At 42.6% G+C, this 25,355-nt stretch overlaps 1 protein-coding gene and 1 pseudogene across 1 annotated transcript; one reads left to right on the top strand and one right to left on the bottom strand.

Annotated features, from left to right (window-relative positions):
- Positions 1-1,586: 1,586 nt before the first annotated feature.
- On the bottom strand, positions 1,587-5,256 carry LOC117372845 (E3 ubiquitin-protein ligase TRIM21-like). The gene is made up of 2 exons (XM_033968720.2): positions 5,159-5,256; positions 1,587-3,614 (listed from the first exon to the last, which is right to left on the bottom strand). The coding sequence occupies exon 2, from the start codon at positions 3,583-3,585 to the stop codon at positions 2,134-2,136; it is 1,452 nt and encodes a 483-aa protein (XP_033824611.1). The 5' UTR covers positions 3,586-3,614; positions 5,159-5,256; the 3' UTR covers positions 1,587-2,133.
- A 17,999-nt stretch (positions 5,257-23,255) lies between these two features.
- On the top strand, positions 23,256-24,808 carry LOC117370208 (uncharacterized; annotated as a pseudogene).
- Positions 24,809-25,355: the final 547 nt, after the last annotated feature.

Below are 25,355 nucleotides of genomic sequence, written 5' to 3'. Positions count from 1 at the left end.
CCATCTCTCCCTTGTTCCCTCTCTCTCCCTTCTTCCCACTCTCCATCCCTTTCTCCCCCTTTCCACTCTCCATCCATCTCTCCCTCATTCCCTCACCCTCCCTTCTCCTCTCTCTCCCTCCTTCCTTCCTTCTCGCTCCCTCCTCCTCTCTCGCTCCCTCCTCTCTCTCTTCCTCCTTCCCTCTCTTTCCCTCCTCCTCTCGCCGTCCGTCCTTCCCACTCTCCATCCATCTCTCCCTCGTTCTCCCTCTCTCTCTCGGATGTATCATTCGATCAGCCTTCATCTGTTTATCCGCTTATCTCCTCCACTCTCCTCTTGTGTCTCTTTTCATTTGTCTCAGACACAAACCTCTCTACATCAGGACGACCCTTAGCTCTACCTGCTCTGCCCTCTCTCGTCTCTCTCTCCCTCCTTTTCCCTCCCTCCCCCTCTCTTTCTCTCTCCTCTCTCCTCTGTCTTCTCTCATTAAACTCCTGATGTCTTTCTATTGCCAACATGTCCAGTGTTTCACCTCGATCGCTGAAGAGACTCTGGCTTAAACTGTAAAAACATGGAGCACGTTTGAAAGTGTCGGACAGTTCACTTTTCAGGCTTTTATGCAAAATATTCACTTTGGGAGGTTCAGTTTCATATTTAATTTATTTTAACCTGATAAGAGCTCATGTGGATATAGTTAGAGTGAGTGATGATCAAAAGTAAAAATAACAAACTTCTAATACTTACATCTTTCTTCAGCCAAAATGCATAAACTTTCAGAATATATACGGTTTTATTTTGTATAAGTTTGAAAGATGGCAGCCTTGTCGAATACGACACTGAAGTACAGTTAGGTCTGTGCAAATGATCAAATTTAAAACTGTGATTTCAATTATTACTGTATTTAATTACTAATATATCACAAAATATAAATTATAAATGAAATATTACAGTTACTAAATATATCTTTTCTCTACATGTACAGTGTGTCAGTATAGTACTTTACAGAATAGTGTGTAATAATTATGAAGTACAAGTATGAAGTAGTAGTCCAAGAAACTAACAAGTGTAAAAAGTATTCAGAGTCACTTAAAGCAACAGTGAGGACACAACAAAGAGAAACTAAATCACCTGAAAGAGCTGCAAGAAACACAAATGTTCCGATCATTTCATATTGTCGACGTAAAGGTCAAGTCACTTTAGACTCACTCACAGAGGGAAGAACAACCAAAAAACTTAAGTAAGAGTAGTGTTACTTCAATAAAAATGTTACTGAAGTAGGCGTGAAAGTATGCTGCTGGAAAGGTACTCTGAAAAGTGCAATTTCTTTCAAAAGTTACTCAGGTAAATGTAACTAAGTTCTCCCCCTCTCTGGAGTTAACCGTGAGATTTCCCCTTCTACATTAACTGTTGCTGTGACTAGGACTGGGACGATATTTTAACTTTGTGTGACATTTATCGTGGACAAAATAATTCCGATTAGCGATTATATCACGATATGACTAAAGTTGTTATGGATATGAATAATTATAACTTTAACAGAGAATATCATGAATGAGCAGGGCTGTCAACTGAAAATTTGGAGGCCCGGGGTAATAAGCCTCACATGCCCCCCCGTAATACAAATTAATAGTAAGAGGGTCTAATTCTGGGCCCGGGACAACAGACCCCTTTGCCCCCCCTCCCTGTCGACTCCCCTGTGGACAAGTCGTTTTTTTCTGCACATTCTGGCGATTATCTTTGTTGGCCTTTATATAAAATGTCCCACGAACGATTATTGTCAACGCTTTTTATCACAATAAACGACATTGTTTATTGTCCAATCCGTAGCTGTGAAATAGACTTTCCAAGGGCATCGGGCAGAGCTTTGATGATTCGAAGTGACATTTAAATTTAAAACACCACATTCACTGATGCAAAGAAGAGAAGAAATGGCGCGGTTAAAATAAGACTCTGTTTATTTCCTCCAGAGAGAGAGAGCGCTCTATTTTGCGTTGCTCATTTACAAATAGTTTTTTCCCCTGTGTACCACTCCATCATATTACCACCTTTAAAAATACATTTAGTTTAATTTACGATCAATGTTCTCAGTATCGCCTTGAGTGAAACGACAAAGCTCAAAGCAAAGCAACAGGTTTAGGCCAATATTTGTCATTTCTAGTCCGTCTGATCAGGTTTGGTGCACTGCTCCTCTGGCTCAGGTTTGACTAACTCAGGCTTACAGATGGGAGTCAGGATCAGGGGGGCGGAGTTTCTGCCCCTGTCATTGTTGCAGGGGCTGAAGAAGGGCAGCAGGCTCTCCTCAAAGCTGCAGTCAGTGAAGGAGTACAGGAAATCCGCCGAATCTGCGTCATAGAAGGAGACCACCCCCCCTCCGTAGTCCACGAACATGCCCACTTTTCGAGGAGGTTGTCGCGGAGACAGGACAACGGGACGTCCGGCCAGAGCTCTGTACTGCCCCCCGCTCCTCAGCCACACCACCCACTGGCCGTTCTTTGGCTTCAGCGCAATCTTTCCCTGAGTGTTGATGGACTCCCTGACCACGCCCAGATCCCACTCACTCTTCCCCTCCACCTGGACCTCAAAGTAGAATCTGCCTGAGGAGAACTTCTGCCGCCCCAGTACACAGCAGCACTGAGAGAACCTCCGCCCACTCTCCGGGAGCGCCCTCTTCTGGTCACTGTGATGAACCCGCTTTAAGTCCTCGGACAAAACCAGTTTAGGGTGTGCCGTGTCAGGGTCCAGAGTGACCTCCACCGCACACTGCTGCACTCTCCTGAGCTCCGCCTCAAACTGAACTTTAAATTCCTCAGAGAGACTTTTGTCCAGCTCAGACAGAGCCCGGGCCGCACTGCCCTCACACATCTCCGGTTTAAAGCTAACACTGTTCCACTCCTTAAGCTCAGTGAGTGCAGTGCAGCGCTGTAGAAAGTGGAGGGGGTCATGAGAGTGTGAGAGACATTCAGAATCAGTGCTGCTTTGCTCCAGATCACAGATCTCCTTCTCCAGCCGCTGCAGCAGATCCTGGGCTTGTCTGTGGCTCCGGCTCTGCTTCTCCTGGAGCTCCTCTAAGAAGAGGTCCAGACGCCTCTGAACACACTGCATGAGAGCAGTGAAGGCCTGCAGCCCCACAGACCTCTCTCTGTCTGTCTCTGTTTCACTCAGCTCCAGGAGGCTCTGGATCTCCTGGATCTTCTGCCTCCTCTGCTCCACCATGATTTGGCTCTGAGCCTGAGTCTGCAGCAGAGAGGACCTCCTGCGCTCACAGGCCTCCTCAAGAGACAAGAACTCATGGTTCTTGTGCTCTAAAAGGACACATGTGGTACAGACACAGCTCTGATCAGTGCCACAGAAGAGCTCCAGGGGGCGCTGGTGTGTGCGACACATTCTGTCTTCAAGGTTTTCCACCGGCTCCATCAGCTGGTGTCCTTTCAGCCCAGAGACTGTGAGATGAGGCTGGAGGTGGGTCTCACAGAAGGAGGACAGACACACCAGGCAGGACTTGTGGGCCTTCAGCTTAGGCTCAGAGCAGAAGTCACATGACACGTCTCCAGGTTTGGCCTGTTCTGAGCTGGGACCTGGCTCACGTTTCCTCTTCTGTGGAGGCATGATCTGGAGCTGCAGAGGCCCTCAAGAACCTGAAACATAAACTTCAGCTTTAGGAACTGCAGATACAAGACTCAAACACAAGTTTAGACAGTGAGCAGATATTAACCACAGCACTGACGAGCCTTGGGAACAATGTGCTGTTTGTAGACAGGTTTGGGTGGACAATGTTTCTGCTTCTTGACGAAAGACCTGACTGAGATTCTGGAGGACATTGGTTCATTTATGCTGGCTGTGCTCATGTGGGGCTGTGGGCTTTCAGATAAAGTGTAGTGGAATTCCAGGTTTAGTTATGAATAATTTTCTTAAAGATTTGGAGCCAATCGGATCTTATCTCACAAAAACTCTCCTACCACAATAACCACCATTGCCCAAGAGGAGCTCGGGGTAGAGTCGCTGCTCCTCCGTGTCATACTGAGGCTGCGGTGTCCTTCATCTATCAGCACGTTGGACTAAAGCCTCATTAACATGTGCACACGGAGGCCAATAGAAATGCATGAGCGAGTACATCCAGTTTGTGATTATTTCTGTGTGAGGCTAACTGGAGGCTCTGCTTTGTCTAAGGCTTTTTTACAAAATTTGGATTGTGTTTTAACACAGTCTGACCAAAAATAACTGAATTAGATGGAATTACAAAAGATGAAAATGATTTGTGCTGTTAAATAAATCTCTCACACATAGAATCGCAGTCACAGTTTTCCGTTCACTGTCAGCTTTTTGTAGAAAAATAAAACCATGAATCCTCGTGTTGATCACAGGCTGTTTAAATCCATTTTAGTTTTTCTTGAGTTTTCAGACTATGTTAAAACCTTTGTGGCAGTGTTTGCTAATGTGTGTGTGTCACCATGGAAACTAATGAAAATTCCTCTATAGACAAACATGTTTAGTCCCCAGTGAGGGTTCCTGGTGACCTTCCCTTTTTATCTGTTTACAATAATAATGTGACATGTTTGCATTATATTTAATGGACATGACTGACATGACTCAGGCTGCACATTAGTGAGTGTTGAGTGCTCATGTTATGTGCACTTCATCTGGGCTTCGTCCACTTACTACTGTAATACTGTATTTGATTTGTGCACTAGTTATTTGAGAGCACTGGATGTGTATGACTTGATTTGTGTCTTGGGTGAGTGTTTGCACGAGGGGGAGCGCTTCACTCTCAAATCATGCACACATTGGCACAGCTTTACGTCCCCTTCACCAGCTTGTGGCGCTCGGACCTAATAACTGATATAAATCAATAAATCAGTTTCAAGGTGGAGGAAAGTAGGTGGTTGGCAGCTAGAGTGACGTGTCAGACCATGTGCACATTTGTTTTATGTCAAAATAACCACTGTGGCTGAACTATACTAAGTTTACTATAGTAATTATAATAAAGTGGTGATTTCTTTTGCTCATCGCTTTTTACATAAACCATAGTGAAAAAGGTTTACTGTCAGAACACTGTTTAAACACATGTGCAGCAAAAAGCAGGACTATCCTCTCTTTAGTAGTTATTACATTAGAATAGTATTAGGGACAGTCCTTTAGCTCTAAGCTAACAGTCACACTTTATCCTGTAGCAAGTACTCACCAGATTTGCTCAAAGTCGTGTTTAATGCTTAAATCCACACAGATTCTGCTGCTCTGCTCTTCCTGCTGCAGTGAAAGTGTAAGTGTGTCACGTGACCTGGCCCCCGAGCACTTCCTGGTTCAGATTTCAGTTCAGGTCACGCCTCTCTGGGAAATGTAGTCACAGCATAGCCCACAGGCAGCTGTAGTCCACAATTAGACCTGGGCTAGACCAAGTTTAGACCCGGCACCCAGTTCTGAACTTGGTCTAACCCAGGTCCTGGGTTAGACCAAGTTTAGAGCTGCAGCAGATTTGGGATCAGAACTTACTTTTTTCAGCTGTCTATAAAAAAAGAAAACAAATGTTATTTGTATGATAGTATTGTATATGTAAATAGTACAAAATAATCCACCAGTGCCTGTCAGCAGTATAGAATGCACATCACACTGTGAACTTTTTAAAATAAGGACACAGAGAGAGAGAAAACACTCATGTCAAACATAAACAGTCCGGCCTGAGGGTCAGGATACTTGGTTCATTTGCATCCATGTATGTTTAGTGCAGTTGTTGTCAAAGTAAGGGTCAGGATCCTGGGGGGTCACAAGGCCCACGCTGGAGGTTACAAGATCATTTCTAGATATCACTTTAAAATGATGACACAATTTTATCCATTTTAAAATTTAAAACAGTGTCATCTGGTGAAATCAGGTCCATTAGAACAATCAACTGTTCAAATGGACAATATTAGACCTGATTTTACACCAGTTTCCAGTTGAAATTATTACTGGCTGTAATTTTCTTAGGTTGGCTGCATCATTATTTTAGGGGTCACAGCCTCAAAAATTTGGAAACATCTTAATGAACAAGTCCATTTTCAGATTTAGTTTAAAAGTGATCCTTTCATTTCATAAATGTGCTGTTTTGAGTCCAGTCCTTGACAGTTTGTCAGTAAAAACATGTGGCCTGGAGTTCAGACTTTGAAGGAAGAAATGTGAAATTATTGTGTTAAATGATAAAGATTAAAACTTTGTATTATTTTCTATGATCTTGGCCTGTCATAATGAGTGAGAGACGGAACAATCATTTCATGGGGGTCAATATCTATCATGGGGACTATTTCTTTATAAGTGGGGAACCTTTATTATTTTTCTGTTCTACAAGATGTGAGCTGTAGAGGGTTGAATGAACGACAGCTATGACTCATTATAGATACTAGATTATAGATTAGCACAAGAGCTAGATTTCATCCAGATAAAACAAAACATTTAATAACAACACACACATTACTTCATCCATGTATGTTTCAGTAATTCTGCAATCTCTGTGACCCTCTTCAAACTCTTCTTACGTTTAGCTGTAAGATTCTGTGCAATGCTCCGCCCACAAGCCTACATCACCCATGACAAGTCTCCATAAATATACAAAAACATGGTACAAAACTGTACACTACAATTTCACAATCCTGATGCGATGTGCAATAGTTTCATTAGTGGGATGATTGTGTTGTGATAGTGCTCTGAGAGAAGAAGAGAAGAAGAAGACATCATCTGTCCCTCCTCCTCTGCACCATACGTGTCCAGATGTGAAATAATGGACCAGACACAGGCAGCTCCAAAAAATTATGTGTTTTCAATTTTCCGACTGCCCTCAGCAGGATTTCACATTTTTAAGAAATATTTCCCATGCCACCCCCCGTTTCTTTTTTTCTCTGATATAAATCTTGTCTAAACTGCCTTAAGTGTCTGCGTCTTTATGTTCGTTAGGCACAATTAGCTCCACGCTGCACATCTGGAGGGCGGGTCGAGCTGCTCAGTCTGTCCATGAAAGAAACAGGTGCCAAACGAGAATAAAACTCCACAAACAAACTGAAAAAATGGAGGAAAGAGGAGGAGAGGTGGAGTAGAAAGAGAGGAGCAGGGAGGGGGAGGAGCAGGAGAGGAGAAGGAGGAAGAAGAGAGGAGAAGGAGGAAGAAGAGAGGAGATGAGAAAGCAGGAGGAAGAGAGGAGGAGCCATTTTGAAGACTCAACTCCAGGCTTGATCTGAGGAGTGCGGAGGAGAGGAAAGGTGGAGGAGAGAAGGGTGACGGATGACAGGTGCTGAACAATTATAAAAGTCCACAAACAAACAGAAAGAGAGGAGAAAGAAGGAGTAGGAGGAGAGGAGAAGGAGAGGAGACGGAGAGGATAAGAGGTAAAGGATGAGGAGAGGAGGAGGAGGAGAAGAAAGAGGAGGAGAGAAGGAGCCATTTTGAAGACTCGGCTCCAGGCTTGATCTGAGGAGTGCGGAGGAGAGGAAAGGTGGAGGGGAGAGGGGTGATGGATGGCAGACAGATGCGGCGCTGTCAGGGCGCTCATCGTGTTTTCATTTAACCAGCTGTAAATCACAGATAAATCAACAGTTTTTTACACTAATTAATCTGTGTTTATGAGAAATATGAGCTGTTAATGTAAAGAAGAGAGATGTCACCAGAGCAAATGCATCCTCCTCTGCATCCTCTAGATCAGGGGTGTCCAAACTATGGCCCGGGGGCCATATGTGGCCCTCAGACCAGTTTTTATTGGCCCTCAGGCCTCCTGCTGAACCGGCCCAGTTGATCATAAGTAGTATTTTAACAGCAAATTAAACTATTTCTACCACTATACCCTCAAACATCACATTGCATTGTGATACAGACCTAAAATGAATGTGTGTCAGGCCTTATTAATGCACCGCGGCTCTGTCAAAGCTGTGTATAAAGCACCGCACTGCATTGATCACTGGTCTGTGGCCCTCCGTTTCGAATTGTTTTGAGATGTGGGCCTCAATAAAAAAGTTTGGGCACCTCTGCTCTAGATTCACTATCCCTCTAAAAACCGACAGAAACCAATCATCCTCTGCACCAAATATTCATTGTTCTTCCTCTGTACCATGTATTTACTGTCCCTCCTCTGCACCTCTCTACCACATATTCACTGTCCTTTCTCTGTTCCATATACTCACTGTCCCTCCTCCTCATTGTACCTCCTCTGCACCACATATTAACTCTCCCTCCTCTGCACCTCTGACATTTTTGAGAGTTAGAGTTATTTTCCTGTATTTTCCAGATGATTTTGTTCTTTTTGCGTTTAAAAGTTGACATTTCAAGCTGTTGTTGTTTCTGAAAGTGGGAGAACTGTCACTCACTCAGATCTGTACCTGTCTCAGAACAAAAGATCTTCAGTGAAAAGCCGCAGTGTGAGAATGCTCTTTGTACCAGCTCACATGACTGATCTGACAGTTTAAAGGAGAAATCCTGTGGAAAATCCACTTTCATGAGCTTTTAAACATGTTCCAATGGTTTTTCCTCATCATTGGAACAAATCGCCAACAGAGATTCGAACCTGCACAGGTTTTCAAATGTTTGCTCATATCTAAACAATTTTGTATATAGTAAAGATGAATGAGATTTGAATGATCAGGATCATTTAGAGTATGTCTGTGTAGTTCCAAGCCGCTTCTTCAGTTCTGGTCAGATTACTGGTGGACACTGCCTTATATCTATCTAAAGGGAGGGGCTAACCACACTGAAACTGTAAACAGATATTGTCTCCAGTTTCAAACTCAATATGACAATACTTCTCCAATGATTTGTCGAGCTGACAGATGTAAATTTTGTCTTTTGCTATCAATTTAGAAAGTAGAATGTACAGATTGAACAGCCGTGGGTTTTAGGACAACAGACTGAGGACTATTTTTCTATGTGAGGACATTTTGGGTGGTCCTCACTTTACTAAAGAAAAAAAAAACATGAGGAGGTTCCTGAAGGTGCTCTGAAGCTTCCCATAGAAAGTTCTCAAAATGATGGAAAAATTTGTATTTTTCATCGAAATTTCACACAGATTTTTCTCTGGAGCGCCCTCTCCACGTGCGCCATAGTGGACAATACAAGTACTGCAATACAGCAGGGTTTTCCACTGTCCTCTCCTTCAAGGGAATAATATATTTAGAGATATTAATTTGAAACTTTTGCTGTAGATTACTCACATAAATAACAATGAAAAAAATCTGAACTTAATCTGAAGAAAAGTTTTACTTTTAGTAAAATGCAGATGAGGCTTAATAGAACTTTTCAAAATGTATTAACAAAGACATTATAATTTCCAGAATGGAGCAAACGTTGTGTGGGACATAATGTGATTTTACTGTAGACACTGGGATTAACCTCAGAACATCACAAAATATGAAAACTTTAGGTGGTTTTGTAAAAGTAAAAGCATCAAATACATGTGACATCAGAGCCTGGTTTAAACACATTTAACTCTGTGCTTTACATTATTTATGTAAGTGGACATTATGATGGGCATTTTTATGAAGAGAAAATCTGGAATCCTAGGTTTGTTTGTTTGTTGTGAAGCTAATATTAGTATATTAGTGTGTGTGGCAGTATGTTTTTAGAATAGTGTTTGAACAATGTGCCTCCAGGAAATATCTGTTTTAATTTATTTTGTTGAGTTTATCTTTATGAACTCCAGGACTACAGGTGTAAATGAGCATTAATGCTACAACCTGCACCAGGATCTTCCTGTGTCTTTTGTCTTGGTTAATGTTGCGCATTGTCCTTGTACAAATAAAAGTACACCACTGCATATTTGACCTCAGTAATCCCCACCCACATCTCTTTATTTACTTGTGAGCAGTGGTGGAATGTAACAAACTAAAAGTAGTAAAGTACTGTACTTAAGTCTAAATTTTAAGTGTCTGTATTTAAGTACATTTTAAGTGGATACTTCCAAATACTGGAGTGTCTACTCCACTACATTTTTTAACAGTACTGAAAAGTAAAAGTACTTTTATTATTGACTGAGACCTGCTGAAAAACCTGAGGGTTTATTTTTAACATGTTCATAATTTGAGCTGTTTTTGCTTTAATAGAAGCAAAAACAGCCAGGAAAAACACCATCGATTCAACTGTTTCTGTTGAACAAAATTCCACACAAATCTTTATCAAAATCACTATATTTGAAGCTTTATTATCTCTCAAAATCTGCACAATATACGTGTATTTTTACACTTTAAGTACATTTTTAAACAGATACTTTAAGCAGTGTTTTTCATGTGATATTTTTACTTTTACTTGAGTATTTCTTTGCTCTGGTATCTGTACTTTTATTTAAGTAACAAAATGAAGTACAGCTTGTGAGTGCCGTCTGAATCATACATGTTCTGAAAATTTTCCCAAAAGTGACTTGCATAACGGCAAACAGACAAGCTAAAGCAGGATTCGAACTGACAACTTTGTAGTTATGAGATGATTCCTGTACCACCTAATTCAAAATGAGACATAGTATTTAATTACCTTTAAGAGCATCATCAAACCTGCAGATCCTCCACACTGTGTTTACTTCGTTAAAGGAGGCTGCAGATGTGCAAAAAAGAAAATAAAACTACACAGCAAAGGCAAAAACTATTGAAAGTGGAAGTGCGACCGCTCGCTCTGACTAGTTTTTGAAGCCTTTTATGAATCAAACGTACATGCTACTAACTCATTCTGCTTTAAAGGTAAATCATTTATGTTATTTGATCTAATAATCAACTTCTGAATAGATAAAACCAGTCTTTAGATTAGTTTTTCTTTGTGTGTAGTGTGTGTAGTATATGCGTAGTACAGAGTATCACTTGCATATCTGGGTTAAAGTATCAACTAAGTCATTTATTTAGCCCTTATTGTTGAGAAAAACATTATTTTACAATATGACTTAAATAAGCAGTGGGTTTCGGTGCATCTAAATCCCCCTTAACCAGAAGATTTCCGGTTTTAGCTCCCTGTGTGCACGTCTTTGCCATTTCTAATTAGTGCAATAGTCCCCAGCCTAATAACGTATTCTCTCTTTGCCCTCTCCCTCCTGCATAAATCATGTCCCTGTTTTCACACAAGTTCATTTGATTCTTTCTTAATCGGTGATACGCGTAGAATCCGAGAATCTGCTGCTCGCTAGTGTGGTCCGCAGTTATCCAGAGGAGGGGCCGACAACTGCGGGGCGTCTAATAACTCGTTGGGCTCCGCAGACGTGTTCCTTTTGTTAAGTCGTTTTAGATCAATATTGTGATTTGAAATGTCCAAAATATATGGCATAATGATCCACGGGCGTTGTAGATTATAACTATATAGCAACACGAGCACAAGATGTCTTCAGGCTACAGTGGCCAGCTCCCTGCGTTCAGTTTGAGATTAAGATATTATTTCACCAGAGAAGCAGAGACTGTGGAGGCAGAGCTGGTTTGAATGAGCGTGTAATGACTTATGCATGACGCACCACCCTCCATAAAAGACTGTACTTATAATAATGATGAAGCCTCACAGTCACAGGGAAATGAGATTTGAGCGGTGACCTGAACACGGGGCAAACAGCGCCTCCTCTGGTCGGACATGGCGCTGTCGTAACAAACACTGGACGTCAGATCATGAAGTTAAACGGTGACGGTTTGTAACTTTGAAACATTCTCCATGGAGGTAGATACAGTTTATGCCATACTGTGAAAGGTTATTGCCAAAGGAACAGTATTTCCATAGCGACGAGCGGGAGGAGGTGAAATAAGAGTGAGGTTTGTGGAGATGCAAGCCCGCTCAGAGTAAAGATGCATGTTTTTCTTTGTTTTCCTGTACAGCAAACACAACCAAAATGGAAAAAAACACATGCTTTTATTTTAGCTTTTTATTTTAGAACAAATAAGTTACATATTATAGTATGTATAGTATGGTAAAGGCATACAGGTCTCTCGTTTATCGCGGGGGTTACGTTCTAAAAATAACCCGCAAAAGGTGAAATCCACAAAGTATCAGCTTTATTTTTTTTACAATTATTCTCTATGTTTTTGGCTGTAAAACCCCTCACCACACACTTTATACACTTTTCTCACACTGGCATTAACATTTTCTCACATTTCTCTCTTGTTTAATCACTCTTAAAGTTCACTTTGTCGGTGCAGAACGTTTCATCATTGTGGGTTTTGTCGGGGAGAAAACTTGCAAACACACAGCACTTCAGAGTCACACTGCGATCCAACGTTTATGTAAATTTGTCTGAACACATTGTGTACTGTACAGGAGACACGGCACGGAGGAGACTGATGGACAATGGTCTACAGTCCCTTAGCCAATCAGGATGCAGAACACGATGCACGCTTATGCACTGTAAGAAAAACATGCAAAATTCCACACAAAAAAAATCTGCAAAAGGTGAACTGCGATAGTGTATAGAATGTGGTAGTACAATAGAATATGGCAGTACTCAGTGACTGTCTTTACTCACAGCAAGAAAATACAGGACAAATTTCACTGGTACAATTCACCATAATACACAGTAACTGACATAAAAAGGGCACATATTTATTGGAATGTGGTCGTTTTATGTGGCCTTCAGCGAGACTCAAATACAAGCACTTTAATCAACTGCAAGTGGCAAAAAATGCAGAGCTCAAATGTTTGTGCTTTTGCCTGGACGACATAACCTTACATTCCTCACAAGCTTCATTCACGCGTGTTTAATTAATCCTGTTTTTGAGCCCTTTGCCGTGTCGAGTTTTAATTTTCCCAGGATTGTGACATCAAAGGTAGAGATTTGAAGATAGTCTGCGCTGATTTGACATCGCACGAAATAAGTCATCACAGAACTTTTTTAAATGTGGTGTGTAACTAGCTTTAATATACTTCAAAGCTTTTTAGTAACTTTTTTTATATATAAACAGTCCAAGTGAGGGGAATATCTTTGGAAGCGCTTGTAGTTCCCTTAACTGCTCCCCCTCCTCTCATTCCCTCAGTCGGCTTGTATCAGTGTCGTTTTTCTGATTGTTTTGATCTTCCTGCACAGATATGGCCACTTTAATCAGCTGCGACTGTTGAAAAATGATGTGGTTTTTCCTGGAAATACTCGCGAATAAAAAGACATAACCTTACATGCCAGTTCTGTGGTTGCACGCGCTGACGATGAGACTCAGGCTGCAGATAAACTCCAGTGTTTGTGAAGAGCATCAGAGAGACCACAGCTCCCTTATGCTCTGGAGACGGAGGCGGCCATTTTCTGCTGGTTGCTATGGATACAGGCAGGAAAGTAATAAACTAAATAAACAGAAAGTGAGTAGAGATGTAGCCCGTGCAGCTGTTCAGATCTGAAACAGAGAACACCGTGCAGTTTTTTGAAGGGTTAGTTGGTTTTAACAGTAATATAGAAAGACCAGTGTGTATCGTCTGCAGCTGATTATAAACTATTTTTATGCTTTGTGATCCAGGAAGTAAGGCTGGTTCGCTGTTAGCATGCTAGTTGTTGTTAGCAGCGGCATGGTAGCGTCTGAAAGTTGTGGTAAAGTGCTTATAAACTCATTAAATACTCAGAAATGTGTTGTTGAACCACTACAAACCATTTAAAATCCATTAGTCCTGTTTCTTATGTTTTTAAAGGCACATTGCGGTACTTTTTTTCTAGCGGTGGGCCCACTTCTGCTTGTTTAGGTGGAGATGTTATTGCTTTGCCTCGGATGTTCCATGATCTGGTGTTTTGGGGCGACAGTAGCTCAGTTGGTCGAACGTTTGTCCACTGATTTGGAGGTTTCCGGTTCAAATCCCGCTCTCAACATAAACATGATCGGTTGAGCGGTTAGATCCACTGACCCACAGGTTGGCGGTGCGATTCCGGCTCCCGCAAATGCCATTGTTGCGTCCTTGGGCAAGACATTTAATGCACCTTGCCCCCTTTTATCATTAAACTGATCTATCCTTTATTTATCGAACTACAATTGGCTAAAAATACTTTGAATAACATGCTTTCAGACATGACCCGCACCACTTATCTGTCTGTTATAACATCGCCATGGAGACAAGCAAGTGGCAAACCTACATATAACCTACACCTACACTATGGGGTATAATAAACACGGTCTTGCAAAAAGGCAAGGTAACTTCAAATATTCCAAACTATTTTACAAAAAATAATGTAGATATTTTTGGGAAAGAAGAAATTGTAAATGAATTTAATCATTACTTTTCTAACATTGGCCCAAATTTATCAAACAATATCCCAAAAGAAAGCAACAATGATGGAGCAATAGCTGATAATGTAAACAGTATGTTTTTGGAGAGTGTGCAGGCAAATGAAGTCTTGACAATTGTTCAAAATTGTCCAAATAAAAAATCTAATGATTACACTGATATTAATATGTTATTGATCAAGAAAGTGATAAACGTTGTTATTGAGCCTTTCACATATATATGTAATCTTTCATTCAGCACAGGAATATTTCCAGATCACATGAAAGTGGCCAGAGTCATTCCACTTTTTAAAAAAGGAAATAAAAATGATTTCTCAAATTATAGACCTGTATCACTGCTTTCGCAGTTCTCAAAAATTTTAGAGAAACTATTTGTTAGCAGATTAAATAAATTTATTGGAAAATACAAAATTTTAAGTAAGAACCAACATGGATTTCGTTCCAATCATTCAACCGCCACAGCATTAATGGATCTAGCTGAAGAAATCACTAATGCCATGGACAAGAAACAATATTTAGTTAGTATCTTTGTCGATCTTCAAAAAGCATTTGATACTCTAGATCATGAAATATTATTACAGAAGTTATACAAGTATGGTATACGAGGTGTACCACACAAATGGGTCACAAGTTACTTAACGAACCGTTATCAATTTGTGGAAATTAACAACATAAAATCAGAACATCGTCAAGTAACGTGTGGGGTACCCCAAGGTTCGGTCTTGGGGCCAGTACTTTTTCTCCTTTATGTGAATGATCTTATGTCTCTATCAAAATTACTAAATTGCATCTTGTTTGCTGATGATACCACATTATTTTACTCAGGAAAAAACATAAATGAGGTTATAAATAATGTAGAAGATGAGTTTCAAAAAATATTAAAATGGTTCAATGCTAACAAGCTATCTATAAACATTAGCAAAACTAAATTTATGGTCTTTAGTTGTAAGAAGAAAGATTTAGAGGTAAGATTATTCACACAAGGATTAGAGATAGAAAGAACAAGTACATTTCGTTTTTTAGGAGTTATGATTGATGAACAGCTGACGTGGAAATCCCACATAGAGCAAGTAAGATCAAAAGTATCACAAACCATAGCCGTATTACACAAGGTGAAAGAGTCTCTCAACAGAGATGCATTGTTCTTATTGTATAACATATTGGTCGTTCCATATTTGACATATTGCATTGAAGTGTGGGGAAGTGCTTGTAAAACCTACATTGAACCAGTTTTTCTGTTACAGAAGCGTGCTATTAGAGTTATCCATGGAAGTGGATATAGAGAACATACAAATCCAATTTTTATTCAGTTAGAAACGTTGAAATTTAACGAATTGGTGGAATATGGCATTCTTAAAACCATGTACAAAGCTCATCAAAAAGTGTTACCAGAGAAGTTGCAAAATAGATTTCGAAAGAGAGAAAATAGATATCAATTAAGAGGAACTGATGTATTTTCTAAACCAGTGTTCAGAACAAAACCAAAGGAAAGATGTATTTCAATCAAGGGAGTCAGTCTTTGGAACAGCCTAGAAAGTAATATTAAAGAATCCAAATCCATTTATATGTTTAAGAAAAGTTTGAAATTATCATTATCAAGAAAATATATAACTGATATGTGACAGGATGATTTTGTGTTTTTTTGTTTTTTTTTGTTGTTGTTTTTTTTTTTTTTTTTCATAAAGTAGCTGTACATTTATGTTGACTTTGTATAATGTAGTGAATAAGAGTCAGAGTTGATGAGTGGCAGATATTATAAGCTTTTGCTTCCTTCTGTGCCCTTTCATTCACTTAACAAAAATTGTACAAAAGCCGTAATACTGTATGCAGTTATGCGGATTGTTTTGTTTTAATGAATGAAATAAAATATTAAATTGAAATTGAAAATTGAAACATAGTGCATCTTTAACACATTCTCCATGCAGCGTTCAAAGACGAGTGTGGGCAAAATGGCGGCATGTATGAAACCTCCCCTTTAAGCATTATTCAACACTATAGACTCTCATGGCTCTGCACACTGTAAAAATAATAATAACATATGAAACACAATAAATGTCAAACATGAGCTCTGTTTATTAAAGGTGAGGATCGATGCACGGGGAGTCACCTCAACAAGAAAAAGCATTACTGGAACGTGTTTAGAGGGAGAAATAAGGAGAATATTGATTGGTGAGAATGAAGAGAGGGCTGAGTATTTTCAATGAAAGAGTGAGGTGTGAGGAGTGTATTGTCTTGATACAAAAATAGAAGAATCTATGTATAAGAAATAAGCTCAATGGTCAATATTGATACCACAATAGTTAAAGTGGGGTTATTTTACTTCTATGTTCCAATCCAAATAGCATAATCTACCAATTTCTGAATGTTTGCATGTAATTGTACAGTGTAATCACTTCAGGGCGACATTTGAACCACAACTAAAACATTTATACTCAACCACGCACACATTTCTGCGCATATGATCTGATGGTTCCTCTGGTCTTCCATTCATTGTGATATGTCCTGTTAATTTAAAAAAGGTTTTGGCTCCATCTGCAGTTCTACTTTTTCAGGACTACGGGACTTTAAACGGGATCAGGGGGATTTTTTACTGTCACACACTCACTGTCCTGAAGAAGTCGGACTGCAGATGGCGCCGGTAGGAAGAACTGTTATATACATCAGTGTTACATTCGCTTCACTGTTTGTTCTGTGTTTGTGTAGCACTGATGGGAGAAGGAAAAATGGGTGGGTTCAAACGCCACTTTCTAATAACATGGTGTTTGAACCCAAAACTACAATTGATTTTAGGGAAGCAATACCAGAATATGAAAGAGTAACTGTCCTCACAGTAGTATTCTGTGTATGTATTGTCACACAGCAGAAAGTGGAGTGTTAAATTGACTCTGACAGAATCAGTTTTAACACTTTCTCAGGGTTTACATGAGTCCAATCTGTTTTAGAGTTAATTTAACATTTTCAAGTGACACTGTACCTGAGCTCTGTTTAACTCTGAAATCAAGAGTTATATTCATATTTTGAGAGTAAACAGATAATGCTTTGTAGGGTTATCCTGATTTAGCTAAGTAACACACAGAGCTGTCTTTTCTCTCTCTCTCCTTATGAGGTCATGAGCTCTGGGTAATGACCCAAAGGACAAGATTGCTGATACAAGCGGCTGAAATGTGCTTCCTGCGTAGGGTGGCTTGGCACTCCCTTAGGGATAGGGTGAGGAGCTCGGTCACACAGGAGGAGCTTGGAGTAGAGCCGCTGCTCTTACATGTTGAGAGGAGTCAGTTGAGGTGGCATCTGCTGAGGATGCCTCCGGGATGCCTCCTTTGGGAGGTGTTCCGGGCATGTCCCACCGGGAGGAGGCCCCAGGGAAGACCCAGGACACGCTGGAGGGACTATGTCTCTCGGCTGGCCTGGGAATGCCTTGGGGTCCCACCGGAGGAGCTGGAGGACGTGTCTGGGGTGAGGGAAGTCTGGGAGTCTCTGCTTAGACTGCTGCCGCCGCGACCCGGCCCCGGATAAGCGGAAGAAAATGGATGAATGGATGGACACAGAGATGTTTTATGTTTACTCTTAATTTGAGTTAACTTGGCATTTTGAGGAGTAGTAACTGCACACTGTAAAGTGCAGATTAATAAGGCACACTGTACAAAACATCCAGTGCATTTAAAACTTTTTTTTTTCAGTTAAAACATTATAAAAGATGCCTTTTACGTCTTCAGCCACCATGAGCAAGATACTTATTGCATTGCCTTTCTTTGATTACATATCTTTGAGAGAAGGAAACACCATCACAATCTCAGGATCATACTGTGGTGACCTTAGAGGGGAACTTATTCAAGAAACAGGAATTAAACTTATCAAGTATAAATTTGTAAACAAATATAGAAACAAACACACAGAGTTCAATGATGTGAGAGACTATAGAAACAAACGTGCTGATGTTTCATTGAACACCATGTTCAGTGATGTGAGACATGTGTTATTTCACCTGGAGGCAAAAAAGAGCAAATTAAAATAAATAACACAAGTAGTTTAACTTGTCTTCAGAGGCTGCCTCTGTTGTGCCTGTAAATACAGGAACATACTGCACCTGGACCAGACCAGAAATCACCATTTTACCCATAATATACATGCACAAACTTCACCAGTAAAAGTCAGGGCCATATGAAACTCAGCAAGAAGAGGAGACAATGGCACACCAATTTAGCTCGGCCAAATGCAAAAATGTTAAAGCTTAAAAAAAGCTTGAAATATGCAGGATAGAACTAATCCTTCATCGATTTGCATTGATTAAAATAAAAAACAAAAAAACCTATAAAACATGCAAAAATGCAGATGAAACGTGGTTCAGTTGACCATGAGGTTACATCTGTGACAAGCAGCAATGTCTTTGACAAAGAGTTCAACCTACACAGTTATAATTCTTGAGCAAAGAAGATGTATACAGTTTAAATCAAAGTGCATTTAGAGAAAAGAGCTGCATGTAAGAAAATAAAAAATCACCTCATGTCTGTCTGGTTCAGACTGGTTTTTTCTCTCGGGAGTTTGAAGTGGTGGGAGGAGCCAAATTAACACTCACAACTATATCAATGCAAATAACCCAAACCCTCTAGTTTTTGCTGTGATGAGAGTGTAATGTAGTGTAATTACTCTCTCTCCTCCCTCTCTTACCTTCTTTTTCTCCCTCTCCTGTCCTCTGTCTGTCTCTCTCCATCCTCTGTATAAATAAGTGGACTAAGTGAGTGTGACGTCACCCACAGCGTTTGGCTCCAGTCAACTGAAGCTTATCGAGGCTGGAGCAGTTATAGCGGCCAATTTGGACCTGAGTTCCATATTAGTGAATCAAACCTGTTGCTAACGCTAGCGGGAGTGACCTCAGGCAAAGAAAGCACCTGATTTGTGTGTAATATATCATGTAAAACACCGGGATCTTGTAGAGTGCCTTAATACGAACATAGAGAAAGAGGGGCTACAGTTTTTCAACAGAAAGTGAATTAGAGCCAGAGTTGAGCAGGAAGTGCGCCCATGATCACTTCCTGTTTGGAATGCGGTGGCTAGCAGGTTAGCTATGTCCTTTTATACATACAGTCTATGTCTCTCTCTCTTTCTCTCTCTTCTGTTTTGGTGTTGTTGCACTTTCAGTCTGGTTTCGTCATGGTGCATTGTTACTCTGATGTGTTGCAGTAGATTACACCAGATGCCCCCCCACCACCATCCCTCACTTCCATCCCACTGGCCCAGTTTGTTTGGGCCCCTGGGAACCCCTCTCTCTTCTCTCACCTTCCTGTCCTCGCTTCCTCTTGGTCTTTCTCTTCTGCTTTTCACCTTGTCTCTTTTCTGTCTCTCTCCTTATCTCTCAGTCTCTTCCTCTATTTTTCCTGTACTCTTTTTCTTCTCCTTATTTCTTCACCTCTTTCACTATGTCTATCCTGCCATCCCTTCTCTCTCCCTCTCGCCCTTCTATCTCTCACTCTCTCTCACTTCTCTATCACTCTCTTTTTACCACCCTTTCTCACTTCAGCTTTCCCTTCCTCTCTTTCTCTCCTGCCCTAATTCCTCTGTTTCTTTCTCTATCTCTCGCATTTTCCTGTCCTCTTTCCCTCGCTCTGTCCTTCTTTCTGTTAGTCAGGTTTCATGTTCTCTGATTGCATCATTAAGTCCATTAGCAGGACAAGATGGACTTGACCAATTCTAGGTTTAGAGAGGGAGAGAGAGAGAGAGAGAGAGAGAGAGGAGGAGGAGGAGGATGGGAAAAAAGAAGAAAAGAAAAAAGAAAAGAAAGGAAAAAAGAGGAAGAAAGTGGACGGCAGAAGAGAAGTATAGTGTTTGTGTTACTTATGCCTATGGGGGAGGATGAGGGGGATGGGGGGGTGGAGAGAGTGAAGAGAAAGACAAAGAAAGAGAGCAAAACAAAGGAGAGAAAGAAAAACTGGTGGTTAAAGGTGTTTCGTTTAAGTTCATTTTGTCCTATGAGTCTGCGCTTTGGGCCTGTGATAATGACCAGTGTAACTCAGAGCTCACTCTCCTCACGTGCACACTCCTCTCACATGCACACTCCACTCACGTGCACTCTCTCCTCACGTGCACACTCCTCTCACATGCACACTCCACTCACGTGCACTCTCCCCTCACGTGCACACTCCTCTCACATGCACACTCCACTCACGTGCACACTCCTCTCACATGCACACTCCACTCACGTGCACTCTCTCCTCACTTGCACACTCCTCTCACATGCACACTCCACTCATGTGCACTCTCTCCTCACGTGCACACTCCTCTCAGATGCACACTCCACTCACGTGCACTCTCTCCTCACGCGCACACTACTCTCACATGCACACTCCAGTCACATGCACTCTCTCCTCACGTGCACACTCCTCTCACATGCACACTCCACTCACATGCACACTCCTCTCACATGCACACTCCACTCACATGCACTCTCTCCTCACGTGCACACTCCTCTCACATGCACACTCTTCACACATGCACACTCCACTCACATGCACACTCCTCTTACATGCACTCTTTCCTCACGTGCACAATACTCTCACATGCACACTCCACTCACATGCACTCTCTCCGCACGTGCCCACTACTCTCACATGCACACTCTTCACACATGCACACTCCACTCACATGCACACTCCTCTTACATGCACTCTCTCCTCACATGCACTCTCTCCTCACGTGCACAATACTCTCACATGCACACTCCTCTCACGTGCACTCTCTCCTCACATGCACAATACTCTCACATGCACACTCCTCTTACATGCATTCTCTTCACACATGCACACTCCTTTCACATGCACTCTCTCCTCACATCACACTGCACTCACATGCACTCTCTCTCCTCGCATGCACACTACTCTCATGTGCACTCTCCTCACATGCACACTCCTCTCACGTGCACTCTCCTCAGTTTGCTTTTAGCCGTCCTCCAAACATATTTCTTTTAGGTGCAAACCAACTTTATTTAATCACCACATTTTACACACAGAGCGTTTCCATAGCAACCATAGTGTCTGTAGATTCCTCATTACTTTGCCCTCCCTGTGGCAGAGTGGTTATCCTGTCTCCTCCTCTCTGTAAGGAGGTTGTGGGTTAGACTCCTGATCTCTCTGCGTGGAGTGTGTTACTGTGGCAGAGTGGTTATCGTTCTTCTCTCAGTGAGGAGGGTGAGGGTTACACATCTGAGATAAAAGTAAAAAAAAAACAGGTTTAGAGTTGATAAGAAAAACTAGTAATGAGCAATACAAGACGAAGATAGAGTAAAAGAAGAAGAGAGAGGTAGAGTGGGAGGAGAGAACAAGGTAGACCGATAGGAAACAGGAGAGAACATTGGAGGGAGATGGATGGTGTGAAAGAGAGTAGAGCTGGAGGAGAAAGGAGAAAGAAGAAAGGAAAGAGAGGGAGGAATACAGAGTGTGTTAGAGAAGACAGGAGAGACAGAAAAAGAGGGAGATTCATAGAGAGAGAGAGAGAGACGGTGGCAGAGTTTGACAGAGGAGACACGAGAGAAAAAGAGAATGGTTGAGAAGTAGAGCACGGGATGAGGGAGGAGAGAACTGTAGGGGGAAAATAGAGGGAGGAAGACAAGGGAGAGAGGAGAGAGGTATAGTGAAGGGTGTGTGTGTGTGAGAGAGAGAGAGAGAGAGAGAGAGAGAGAGAGAGAGAGCTATACGAAAAAGAAAAAAGATAGAGGGAGTGAGACAGAGCCGGGGATGAGAGAGGAGAGCTCTAGGAGAAAGATGGAGGGAGGCAGACAGAGGAGACAGGAGAGTGGTAAAGTGAGGGGAGAGAGGAGAGAGAGGGGGGTAAAGGATGGATCAAAGCTGAGCTCAGAGATAATTAGACCGAGAGGAGAAAGAGAACGATTTCACATCAGACTCTAACTTATCACTGCTGCATTAACCAGAGAGACAGAGGGAAGGACGAGAAGGGAGTGAGGGAGAAAAAAGGAGAGGCAGAGAAACAGTCAGAAAAGAGAACAGGAGAGAGATAGAGAAGGAGAGGAAATGGGAGTGGTGAGAGAAAGAGAGAGAGTAAAGAGGCATAGGACCATTAACCAGACACAGAGAGTACTGACTGTGCTCTCACCTCACAGCAAGAAGGTTCCAGGTTTGACGAAATAAATGTTATTTCATGAATCAAATCAGGTTCAGCCCTTTATGGGTCGCTCACACTGTCCCAAAGGAAGTGTCCAAGCACGAATAGTCCCTAAAGCACGCTGTGTTTGTCCAGTGTGAGGACAAACAAACCCGCGCCCAACTCGGCTCTACTCGGACTTATGTTTGCAGCGTTGTGTTGTGCATGGAGACGATGGAGATTAAGAGGAAAAAAGTGAATGAACTCCAAACTTCACAGTGAACGCTCGCTTACCTCCAATCAGCACTGTGGGCAGAGACACAAGTTTTGAAGCGTTGTCTGCTGTTGTCCTCACTCCTCCACACGGCTGTTTAATCAATAAACTCAGAGAGAAGCGTGGAACAGCAGGACTCATTTCTGCCTCAATGTTTAAGAGATATTTCATGCTGCCGGTCTTATTTTCTCCGCTAAATTGTTAGCATTGCAGCGCGACTTAATAGATCCATGTGTGTGACATGTAAACGAACAGCCCTGTGTGATGATGTGAGTGAGTCTGAGGTCTGAGGGATCACTATAGACTCAAAATGGTGTGTTATGTTTACCATGGATTTGAGCAAAATACATCTGTACTGGGCCATGTATCAGGCTCTGACTTCTCAAAGTAGTGAAAAGTGCTCAGAAACTCATCATGGTGAATCATTATAATGCTCAGGATGCACAGGACAGTTAAAACCAGGTGTGCCTTTAAAGAAAACACAATATTCTCAGCCCCTCCGTGAGTCCGAGCCTGGTTCTCATTCTGAGCATGTCCCTGTCGACCGCCATCACCACATCTGAATAAAACAAGAGACATTCACACTGCAGCTACAGGGCCAATTAGTGCAAGAGAAGAGTTTAAGAGAGGAGAGGAGAGAGGGAGAGAGGGGGAGGAGAGGGGGAGAGGAGAGGGAGAGGAGAGGGGGAGAGGGGAGAGGAGAGGAGAGAAGAGAGGAGAGGAGAGGGGAGAGAAGAGAGGGACAGGGGGAGGAGAGGGGGAGATGAGAGAAGAGAGGAGAGGAGAGGAGAGGGAGAGAGGAGGAGAGAAGAGAAGAGAGGAGAGGGGGAGGAGAGGGGGAGAGGAGAGAGGAGAGAAGAGAGGGGGAGGAGAGGGAGAGAGGAGAGGAGAGGAGGAGAGAAGAAAGGGAGAGGGGGAGGAGAGGGGGAGAGGAGAGAGGAGGAGAGAAGAGAGGAGAGGGAGAGAGGCGAGGGGGAGGAGAGGAGAGGGAGAGAGGAGAGGAGAGGATGGAAGAGAGGGAGAGGGGAAGGAGAGGGGGAGATGAGAGAGGAGAGGGAGAGAGGAGGAGAGAAGAGAGGAGAGGGAAAGAGGAGGTGAGAAGAGAGGAGGAGGGAGATAAGAGCAGAGGAAGAGAGGAGAGAAGAGAGGGAGAGAAGAGCAGAGGAAGAGAGAAGAGAGGAGAGAAGAGAGAGGAGAGGAGAGGAGAGGAGAGAGGGAGGGAGGAGAGGAGAGGAGAGAGGAGAGAGGCGAGAGGGAGAGAGGAGAGAAAAAAAGAGAGGAGAGGGAGAGAGGAGAGGAGAGAAGAGAGGGAGAGAGGAGAGGAGAGAAGAGAGGGAAAGAGAAGAGGAGAGGAGAAAGGAGAGGGAGATAAGAGAAGAGGAGGAGAGAAGAGAAGAGAAGAGAGGGAGAGAGGAGAGGGAGAGAGGAGAGGAGAGGGAGAGAAGAGAAGAGGTGGAGAGGAGAGAAGAGAAGAGATGAGAGGGGGAGAGGAGAGAGGAGAGGGGAGGGGGAGAGGAGAGGGGAGGGGGAGAGGAGAGGGGAGGGGGAGAGGAGAGGGGAGGGGGAGAGGAGAGAAGAGAGAAAGGGAGAGAAGAGCAGAGGAAGAGAGAAAAAAGGGAGAGGAGAGGGGAGGAAGAGCAGCTGGAATGGAGAAGAAGAAGAGAGAGAAAATAAGGAAGGGGAAAGAGGGGGAGGGGGAGAAGAAAATGAGAGAGAGGGGAGGAGAGAGTAGAGGAGGAGGAGAGAGATGGGGAAAGAGGAGAGTGTGGACAGGAAGATGAGAGAGAAGAGGAGAAAGAAGGGAGGCAGGGGAGAGATGAAAAAAGGAGAAGAGGAGGAAGAAGGGAGGGACGGAGATGGAGAGGCTGGTGAGGAGAGAAGAGAGGAGAGAATAAGACGAGAGAATAACATCAGGTACAGCACCTTTAATCTGATAATCATGACCTCTCTCTCCCACCTTTCTGTCTCTCTCTCTTCATGTTTGTCCCCTCTTTCACCCTCTCTCTCTTCCTGTACTTACCCTCTCGTGCCTCGTTTGCTCCGTCTCTTAATGAGCTCCAGTTTTGGGACCTGGACTGGTCTCTGTCCCTTCCCTCGGTCCAATTAAAACGCCAGTGAAGCGGCTGGGCTCGGTGTGGCCGTCCCGTCGTCATTAGCAACCGTGGCAGCTCAAGCAGAAATGTGAGGAGCCAATTAAAAAAGCTTAAATCTACATTATCAAGAGTTTTAACAAGTTTTTGAGCATCTTAAATTTGGCGTTTGAAGTTTGCAGCTAAAAATAGTGTTTGTGTCAATGGGGAACAAGTGATGGTTACCCTCTGCATCCTCTGTACCATATATTCACTGTTCCTCCTCTGTACCATATGTCCCCTGTCCTTCCTCTGTACCATATAAACGCAGTAAAAATAGCTGCTAATCTGTCTTATCAATATTAATACTCGGTCTATTCTTCGATGACCTCTGAGTGCATAAAGCGCATTAGTGAATGGAAAAGGACGCTGCACTTTTGGTTCACATGGAGAATGGCATAGACGCACATCCGGCAGAGCAGTTAGCCCGCTCTTTTGTGTGGTCCAAAGTAGAGTGAGCGGGGACATTATGAAAGCGCAAGTGTGCCATAAAAGCACTTTTGTCCAACGTTTCGGGACCTTTAAATGTCCTTATTATGATTTATACAGGACGTTTGAAATCTGCGGGACACCTCAGCATCTGTGTTTGAATACTGCTTATGTACTGAAGGGCCCGGGCCAGGACTGAACCAGGACTGAACCAGGACTGAACCAGGACTGAACCAGGCCTGAACCAAGAGGAAACCGAGACTGAACCAGGACTGAACCAAGAGGAAACCAGGACTG

The sequence above is a fragment of the Periophthalmus magnuspinnatus genome, chromosome 1, assembly GCF_009829125.3.
Source record: "Periophthalmus magnuspinnatus isolate fPerMag1 chromosome 1, fPerMag1.2.pri, whole genome shotgun sequence".
Taxonomy (NCBI): domain Eukaryota; kingdom Metazoa; phylum Chordata; class Actinopteri; order Gobiiformes; family Gobiidae; genus Periophthalmus; species Periophthalmus magnuspinnatus.
This window is presented reverse-complemented; position numbering and strand designations above follow the sequence as displayed.

Coding starts and splice junctions, on each gene's coding strand:
- LOC117372845 (XM_033968720.2), bottom strand. CDS start 3,585: ATGCCTCCACAGAAGAGGAAACGTGAGCCAGGTCCCAGCTCAGAACAG.